At 37.2% G+C, this 9,977-nt stretch overlaps 1 protein-coding gene across 4 annotated transcripts in view; it reads left to right on the forward strand.

Moving 5' to 3' along the window:
- LOC132828432 (bcl-2 homologous antagonist/killer-like) overlaps positions 1–2,417 on the forward strand; it is a 42,261-nt gene extending 39,844 nt beyond the window's left edge. For all 4 annotated transcript variants that reach the window (XM_060845555.1, XM_060845554.1, XM_060845556.1 and 1 more), the window contains exon 6: positions 721–2,417. In XM_060845555.1, coding sequence (XP_060701538.1) covers positions 721–825 — 105 coding nt within the window. In that variant the 3' untranslated portion in view covers positions 826–2,417. The remainder of the gene's footprint in view (positions 1–720) is intronic.
- The last annotated feature ends 7,560 nt before the right edge of the window (positions 2,418–9,977 follow it).

Raw genomic sequence — 9,977 nt, forward strand, 5'->3', positions numbered from 1 at the left:
CTGAGTAATTATTCAATGTCTCCAGCGCTGTCTCCACTACCCTGGGAACTAACTCTTCTCCATTCTCTATACTTGGCAACCTTTTCCATTATTCTGCTGTCCGATCTGGTGTCCCCCAAACTACTCCCCGACTGGACCTGATATTTCTTACCAGCTCTGACCTATTCTATGCACTCCATCATTTACCTGGCACCCTGGCTGCCATATGCCTTGGTGCCTTGCCTTCACCCTTAGACAATTGGCAGCTTCTGACAATGGGTGTTTGTGATGCTGGGCTATTAAATTTCAGAATCTGGCAACTGACTGGTGTGCAAAAAGTGCACGTGTTTCCCTTCCCCCAGCTTTTTTACACGATAGTGGCCTGTCAGACTGCAAGTATGGCTCTGTATTTCTGAACGAGCCCTGATTAGAACCTCCTGCTAAAAATTCAGAAGTCTATTTGGTTCGTAAAGGTAAGGGAGTGAAGTGACAATCTGCATGACTTTGGGCCTGATTTTCCAAGATGCATTGTTTGTTTTCATTATGGGCAAAATGTGTCCCATGTGCCTTGCCAGTTTAGTTCAGAATTTATCCAGTTGGAGTTCTTGATCTCTAAGTTGTCTTTTGTGGTGTTATGGAAACTTATTCTATACTATCTCGTCTCCTGCCTCTATTTAAAAATAATCAGTACAAATTCTGTAAAAGGCTATCTATTTAATATATCTTCTTTTCTTTCAACAGGTTGCAGCTCTGGAATTGGATAATATCTATATCAAATGGATGCTTGGGATTCTGGCTATAGTGTTGGTTGGTGTATTTGTGGTCCACAAGTTTTACAAATCTTAGTTGGAGGATATTCGCTAGAGCAGGCCTCTAGCCCTGGACTATAAAAAATAGAGATTCTTTTAGCAGCAGTTTACGTCTACGTAATTGTGAAGACTTTGCTACTGATAATGAATGGGAGATACTTAACCAGAAATTTCAACTGCTATCAAATTGCCAAATTCATTATGAAAGGATATTGATTCTCAGACTGATTTTGTGCAGGACAGTTTTAAGTTCAGCCACACTCCTCCACATTGTAACTTTGTAACTCGCTTTAAGGCCATGTTGGCAAACTACCCTGGTTTTCATCTCCTCTTCTGAATCTTGTTCCTGTAGGAACAGCATTGGATGCTGAGACACAAACTATAACCAATAAATGGTGTATTACAATTGTTTAAAGATTGAAAAATGTGATGAATGGAAATTTTAGCCGTTATTTAGAAATTCAAAGGCAAATTACTCCATTCATTTTGTTTTTGTATGCGTGAAGAGTTTGTTTTTGTTTTAGCAGAACGGATTGTTCCTTGCTTAACACTTGAAGATGATCTTTGGGGCTCTCAGTAAGAGCACTTACATACTATCCTTTCCAAAATACTTCTCACTGATGCACTTTTTGTATGACTCCTGTACTGTACATGAATTGTTGCATTTGAGGTGACAACCCATACTGTACACAGCCGAAATCAAATTCAGCTTTCAAAAATGACTAAGAATGCAGCTGTTGCTAAGCTTAGAAGTCTTTGTCTTTCGTAGAATTGCATGTACAGGTGTCTCTGGCATCAGAATTGTGTGCCTCCAGCAATGTCTGTTATGAATTAGGTATGTGTAATATGGTTTGAAATTGCATAGTATTTCAGGAGTAATAACAGTCTGAATGTCTGAAGACTGATGAATGGTGCTGCTGAGATTAAAGTTTGTGACCTTAAAGGCTGTGTGTATGAAATCTGGGGGCTGGGGGTTGCTAAGATAAATTCTAAGTTTTTTTTAATAAGTACCTCTGCATGATATGTTTTTATGCAGATTTGAGACTTTGATTGCAGATATTATAATGTAAAGGGAGAACTTTAACCTGTGGGCTTTGAACAGTTGATATTGCAACAATTTTCATTACTAACATTTGAATAGTACTTGTGGTCTTACACTTTATCATTAGGAGCTTATCAAATAAAAAGCACAGTTGCAAAGGGAAGGCAGCTTTCATTTTGGGCTGACAGGAGGGGAGAAAAACTGCATAGCAGAATGTAGATTGAAATGTTCATAGTTTGTGGTGTGGTTGAAGCTGTACCAAGGAACAAAAACTATATAATAATGAGATATAGGACTGAGAAAATAAAATTTGGAACAGAAAACTCCAAGGGATAAAAATGATCTGGGGCTGAAGTGCTCAGAAATTGAAAATTAAAATGAGGTAAGTGATATGAATAAAGTTGAGATTAACTTCAATAATAATCAGCTTTCAAAATTAAAGATTGGAAATTAATTTTGAAAATCTACTTGACAGTATCTATTGGAAACTCAGCAACTTGTTCAATAATAGTCCAAAATGTTTCTGATCCTGGAAATTACTTACTAATTTTAGAATTTGGTTAGATTTTGCGTTAGTTTATATGCAGCTTAGGTCTGAGCTGTGTTATAGAGTTTTTTTTACATTCTCAATGTTGTGAGAAATCCTGCATTTTCAAAATGCAGGTTTATTCTGACATTTGTTTCACTTGAAGGATGATCTTGGTGGGTATTCTAAGAAAGAGCAATCTAAAGCTTAATCTTGGGACTAGTATTTGATCTCTCCAAATTTTCCTGTTGTGGAATAGTAACATGTAATGGCATGTTGCACTCCTTTAGTTCCTAGGATGTTTTTTATTAAAATAAATCATTTGAAACCTCATACCAGCAGCTGTGTATTCTAGTGTAGTTGTCTCTGTTTGAACACTGTACATGGCAAGGGTTTATGGCTGCTTTGGTCAAAACACTATATATAATCCAAGCCTATAGATGTGGAGTACTGTTTGAACAACCAAGACGACAAAGAAATGGCATTTCCCTGATAAAAGGTACTTGCTGTTATCTATCAAGAAATCATTTCAATTGATTGAAAATCTATTTCTCCAAAACTATTTGATTCTTATATTTAATCTAATTTTTCATCCTGCTCCAAGTAGCAACTGTGACCTCTGACATAGCTCCAGTTATATCTGTGGCATCTTTGAAAGCTGTGACATTAGCTGCTGACACCAGAAATTTTGCTGTTCTCTTGGGGTACTTTTTTAAAAAAATCTGTGTACTAATGATTAAGCAGTGATGCCTCTGTTTTAATAGCCATGCTGTCTATTGTCATAACACCAGTTGGTAACATTTGGTTACTCAATTTATACTTGAAGTAGAAGCCTCCAGATTTGCCCTATTGGGAGGACGTGAGGTCTTTTTAGCTCCTTGAATTACCTTAGTAATTAAGTGTCTTTTGATGTGCCACAAAACTGTGGGGACTAGAGGTCCAGAGTTCTGTGTGTAATCTGTTGGTCTGTGCTAGATTAATTTGGTATAATGTTTAACCCTTACCCATCATGTAAATATTCTCTCTGCCTGTCATCTCGCACATTAATGTTTATGGACTCATTTTTGTAACAACTGAATAAATAGTTCTCATAATCTTGTAGAGAAAAATTGGAAAATTCATTTTTACCAATTATGAGGCATCTTTTGAAACAGAATGTCAAACTTAGCATTTCAGGAATACTAGTTCTTTACCTGGGCAAAGTTCTGGTTATTTTTGTTTGGTCATGGAGTGTTTCCTTGGCTAGAAATTTCAGTACTTTAGAGTTTTAAATTCCATTCAAAATCTAATGTTTCCAGAGTGAAAAAGAAAGATATTACACAGACAATCCTATGGTGTTAAATGATCAGGTAAACTGTGACTTATCTGATTTCCTAACAAATTAGTGTAGCTGAATATTTCAGTTTACTGAATTTTGATGTTAAACAAAACATACATTAGGCATTTATTACAGTGTGATTCCAACAGAGGTAGTCTATATAATAGCTGAGCACTCTGTTTTACTGGCCTGCTCAGTGGATTTCAATATTGGCTGGACTACACTAGAAAGCCTTGGGTCCAATTAATTTGTGCTGAACTAACTGATCTCTGGCAAGCCAGTAACAAGGATATTGCCATCTGATACTATGTCTTTTGGTTTGAGAATTGATCAGCTGCATCCATATGCCTGGGCAGATCCAGCTTGAACTTTGGCAGACTGTAGATCCACTTCTGGTTCCACCCATTTCCCATAACTGTTAAATAGCTTGCTAATGCATGTAAAGCATAATATTCCAAAATTGCTTAATGTCTGTCTCAGATCCCACTCTGTTGTATGTGATGCGAATGATTTGAACAGACTTCAAAAGATTTTAATCAAAATTCATGAGGTAAGGTGTAAAGTTTTATAGTGGGACCATGTAGCTAAAGGTAACAGCTTGAAATGTTACCTCTAATATTAAAATTTCAGATTATTGGCTCTTTAAAAATGTGATACATATTTCTGTTGTTTTCATGAATGATCTAGGCTTGTTTTTTTTTGTCTAAAACATAAGCACCAATTGCAGTGCCACGTTCTTCTCTCAAAGACTTTGTGACTTGCAATAAATAACAATTGTAATTGACTTTGACATACAGACAGGCTTGCTTTATGTAGAGTGATCCTGATCAAAAACCTAGGTTTTAACAAGAATTATGAAATGTGGTTTTCCATTAAATTATAATATCAGTTTTTCAGGGGAGTTGTTTTTAAAAAAATACTCATTAGGTTCACTGGATTAAAATTAGATCCCCTTGTAGGCTGACAAAGGGAATGGCATCAGCTTTTCTGAGACCTTGTTCTTTTCTGGACGGCTTGGAACCAACTGGAAATCTTTGATTTACCAGTTTAGTTGTGCTTAGTGTAGTTTTTCCTTTTAGGACTGCATAAACACTGATCCCTAGCAGTAAAATATGCTGGAAATTTGCTCCAAGCTTCTGCCTGGTGTACAAAGGCATCATTTAAAAATGTGATGATAACCGCCATCTAAATTTATTTTTATCTTGTTTTGATTTGGTTCTCTTCATGAAATGTTTCTATTAATGTAGTACAATTTAAATCTGATTATTTTCAATGTTCCTCAACTTGCATTGCACAGTGGCTGTTCGGACAATCTTCCCCTTCCTCAGCTGGAAAAAAAGTGTAAATTAATTTACACACAATATTTCTGCTGTGATGGTTTTTGGGCAGGACCAAAAGATTCAAATAGAAATAATCATTTAAGAAAAACATGAAGTTATTGCATTTGGCTTAATGTATTTTTGTATAAGATGTTTCTCCTCCTACATATTCGTTAGAAGGTTAAAGAAGCAGATTTACTTCAATCCTTATTTTCTTCTGTAGATATTGATTATATTGTATTGCTGGCCCAGTAGAAATATTGACCAAAGTGACAATCATGGGCGGCTCTTGTAATGAACCAGAAAGGGGTATTATTTCAGTTTTTCTGAAAACACTTGCCTTTATTTTGCACAGCTACAGTTAGTATCATGGTATGCCACAATATAATGCATTTTTGTATGTAGCACTATTATTACGTTGTATTGTTTTGAAAAACTCTAGCTTTTTTATACTTTACGTTCTGCTGGTCTAATATGAGTAAAAGTGAACTGACCGATGTACTTTTCTTACTAAAGATTACTTGCGACCTTTCAGTAGCTAGTAACTTTTGAAATTTCCTTAAAATGTCCTTTTTAAACTTAAGAATGCATGTGATGTTGCATGAGAATGTTCTCTTAATCTAATGTGAATTAAAACTGATCAACTGTGATGCTTTTTTTACTCATTCCTTGTTGCTTTGTGTTGGAGAAGAAAGAAGCAAGCGGCAGTTGTATATTTGTGCAGGAAATAAAGCCATGCATCTGCAACAATGCTGTGTTTTTTTTTAACCTTGAAAAATTTCCATATAGTCATAAGACAATTGGTGCTAATATGTAATTTCTGTGAAGACCTGCACTTTGAACGTCATCTTGCACCCCAAACTCTATCCATACCAGGGCTAAGTAATAGATAAAGCAGAGTTGCTTGAAAATCTACAACAATCAAAAATGACACAATAGGAACAAACAAAATTGGAAAGTGCATTGTTGTGTAATGCTTCCCTGAAGAGACTGTTTGTTTAGTCTGGTTGATGCACGGACACACTGCTGAATTCTCCTCTTTCTCCCAACCACCCCCCCGCCACTTCTTTATTTCTTTTGTGACTTTTGCGGTTCTGTCAAATCGAAAACAGGCTGTGTTCGCGTTTTCTACCGTTGTCTTGGGCCACTTGTAATTTCTACTGTTTCTAACAGCACTTAATGAAGTATTTACACTGAGAAATACATTTATGGTTAATTGACTTCAAAATGAATGCATCATACAATGTAACATCTTGACTGACTAATAAGAAGCCTCCTTACATAATTGTTTTCTGGTGAACCACATAATCTGAAAATTGTATCAAGATACAATAAGGATTATGTATTTTGTACTTTAAAAAATTAGATTGTTTTCCGTGTGTGACATTGAGCATAAAATTAGAAAGATGCACCAGTCCATTAAGGCATAATTATAAATGCCATTAGTTTCATTCCTTTTTTTCCTTTCTTGTTTTTGTTTCTTTTGTGTTGTATCAAAGTTCACCTTTTCTGTAGTAGTGGAAGGCTGTTGCAAGGGCATGTGGCAGCAGCATGGTGGATGAGGATGGCCATAGCAGCCCATGCCTTTATCGAAGGTGTCATTGTCAGTGGGTCTGGTTAGTTCTCCTGGCAGCGGTTTCAGGAGTGGCAGTATAGTGATTTCAGTTGGTTCCTTGTGGCTATGGCAGCTTCAGCATTGATGCCTTCATGGGTCCAGGCTGTGCAGTGACGCAGTGGCTTCAGCAGTGGCTGCATGGTGGGTTCGGTCCTGAAATCCTTGCTTTGGTGACCTCAGGCAGCTTTAGTGACAGCATCCTGTGGATACTATAAACCTAGGAGCCATGAAGGGAACAAAAGATGAAATTTGTCCGAACTTTATTTTAATTATTTTTATAATTTTTGCAATTAAAATGGCACTAAATCGTGATAATTTGTACACATCTTAATGTATTTTCATAAATACATGTGACAGTAAATTGTGATTTTATTCCTTAATCTCCTGATGATTCATCATGGTTTAGAAGTTTTGTGATGAAAATTATCTGGTCACTTTGCCATCTGATGCTAATTTATTAATCCCAATTTCATGGCGTTTTTCATAAATGGGATTATGGGCGGATGGAGCAATGAACATCTAAAATTAGATTCTACATATAATGGCACATTTATTATTCCTGCACTTGTCAGTGTTTAACATCTAAAACATTGGAGTAAATTTGCAGACCACTTTTTCTTTTCTGGAACTGGGGTGTGGAAAGTTAGACAGTTGAGCATGTCGGGTATCTGCCGGGAGGATATTTTGGTATTGCCCACAATTTTTAAATTGACTATGGAGAGCTTGATCCTGACCTTTACCAGGGACTAATGTTAATTTCTGATTTCTAATTCCTATGGAGACCTAGCTGAGTCATTACCTGTGTCCTATTTTCTCCATATCAGGAAATCGAGGGAAAACTGAACAGGTTACACGGTGAAACATTTCCGTTTGGTTGACCTGTTCAGTTCTGATTAATGGACTTCACTTAATCTATCCACAGATGTTGAACTTGTCTAATTTTCCTTATTGTTTCAGATTTCCAGCATCTGTAGTATGTGATTTTTGTACAGAGATAATGAGTTTGGGTTTCCAAAATTATTTATGGCATTTTGATTTCACAACCAAAGCTCCATGTAAAAGTTGATTTTTAAAAAAATTCTTGTTTTCGCACACGGCCCTTGAAGCTTTGCATCTTATTGATCAGTTTTCTGAAGGTATGATTAACTGGCTAGACTTCTCTAATGTTTTAAGCTTTGAATTTTCTGGTCCTGCTAAAGTAATACCAGTGTGCAATGCAGCTCAAAAAGGCATTATAAGTAAGAGTTTTAAGGGGTTTTTTGTCTATATATAATCGTGAAGAGTGATAAATGTACAAGGTAGATCCTCCACCTTCCCTATTTGAAAAATAACCCAGCTTTCAGGCCTTGTTCTATTTATAAAGTGCAAGTGTTTGGGTGGATGAGCATTATAACTTCAGGAAGCTGTAGTGGATATCAATTGTAATGTGTGCATTATAGTACTTACAAATGAGGAACAAGAATAGATCAGTAACCTCATGAGTGATCCAGATTATAGGGTCTGAAAATAGTAGGTACAATAAACCACTGCTTCTGTAAGAAAGTAATAGTGTTAAGGGTTTAGATGGAGAAGAATTTAAGTGCGTACAAGACGATTTTCTGATTCAGTATGTGGATGTATCTACTAGAGAAGGTGTAAACCTTGACTGACTTTTGGGAAATAAGGCAGGGCAGGTGACTGGGGTGTCAATGGGGGGAGCACTTTGGGGCCAGCGACCATAGTTCTATTCGATTTAAAATAATGATGGAAAAGGATAGACCAAATCTAACAGTTGAAGTTCTAAATTGGAGAAAGGCAGATTTTGACGGTATTAGGCAAGAACTTTCGAAAGCTGATTGGGGGGCAGTTGTTCGCAGGTAAAGGGACGGCTGGAAAATGGGAAGCCTTCAGAAATGAGATAACAAGAATCCAAAGAAAATATATTCCTGTTAGGGTGAAAGGAAAGGCTGGTAGGTATAGGGAATGAAATGCTGGATGACTAAAGAAATTGCGGGTTTGATTATGAAAAAGAAGGAAGCATATGTAAGGTATAGACCGAATAGATCGAGTGAGTCCTTAGAAGAGTATAAAGAAAGTAGGAGTATACTTAAGAGGGAAATCAGGAGGGCAAAAAGACATGAGATAGCTTTGGCAAATAGAATTAAGGACCTGAGAAGTGACAGATGGAGTTTAATTCAGATAAATGTGAGGTGCTGCATTTTGGGAAAGCAGGACTTATACATTAAATGGTAAGGTCCTAGGGAATGTTGCTGAACAAAGCAACCTTGGAGTGCAGGTTCATAGCTCCTTGAAAGTGGAGTCGCAGGTAGATAAGATAGTGAAGAAGGCATTTGGTATGCTTTACTGGTCAGAGTATTGAGTACAGGAGTTGGGAGGCCATGTTGCAGCTGTACAAGACATTGGTTAGGCCACTGTTGGAATATTGCGTGCAATTCTGATCTCCTTTCTATTGGATATATGCTGTGAAACTTGAAAGGGTTCAGAAAATTTACAAGGATGTTGCCAGGGTTGGAGGAATTGAAGTATAGGGAGAGGCTGAACAGGCTGGGGCTGTTTTCCCTGGAGCATCGGAGGCTGAGGGGTGACCTTATAGAGGTTTACAAAATTATGTAGGGCATGGATAGGGTAAATAGACAAAGTCTTTTCCCTGGGTTGGAGGAGTCCAGGGCTAGAGGACACAGGTTTAGGGTGAGAGGGAAAAGATATGAAAGAGACCTAAGGTACAACTTTTTCACACAGAGGGGGCTGCGTGTATGGAATGAGCTGCCAGAGGAAGTGGTGGAGGCTGGTACAATTGCAACATTTAAGAGGCATTTGGATAGGTATATGAATAGGAAGGGTTTGGAGGGATATGGGCCGGGTGCTGGCAGGTGGGACGAGGTTGGATTGGGATATCTGGACGGGTTGGACCAAAGGGTCTGTTTCCATGCTGTACATCTCTATGATTCTAATAGTCAGTTTGCAATTTGGCATATCCTGGGCATCGAAAAGAACTATTCCTACAAACCTATATCCTATAAACCAAGATTTATCCGATAAACCAAAAACTTGTGTGTATGGACCTAACAGTATTCAGCATGTTTAGAGGAATGGACAACATCAGTTGTACTCACTGATGATTCCTTTTTGCCTCGATAATCCACTTTTGTTCATAAGGGGAACTTCTTGGAGTGGATTCAAAGCTAATCATTTCTGTTCTGGGTTCACAACTGTTTACAGTGTATGTTAATAACTTGAAAGAAGGAAGCAAAGATACTTTAGCCAAATCTGCAGATTAGATGACAATAAGTGTCAAGGTAGGTTACAAGAGGGATATAAACATTTTAAAGAGATATTGGTAAGTGGGCAAAAATATTAGCAAATAGTGCA

Source organism: Hemiscyllium ocellatum, chromosome 26, assembly GCF_020745735.1.
Source record: "Hemiscyllium ocellatum isolate sHemOce1 chromosome 26, sHemOce1.pat.X.cur, whole genome shotgun sequence".
NCBI lineage: Eukaryota > Metazoa > Chordata > Chondrichthyes > Orectolobiformes > Hemiscylliidae > Hemiscyllium > Hemiscyllium ocellatum.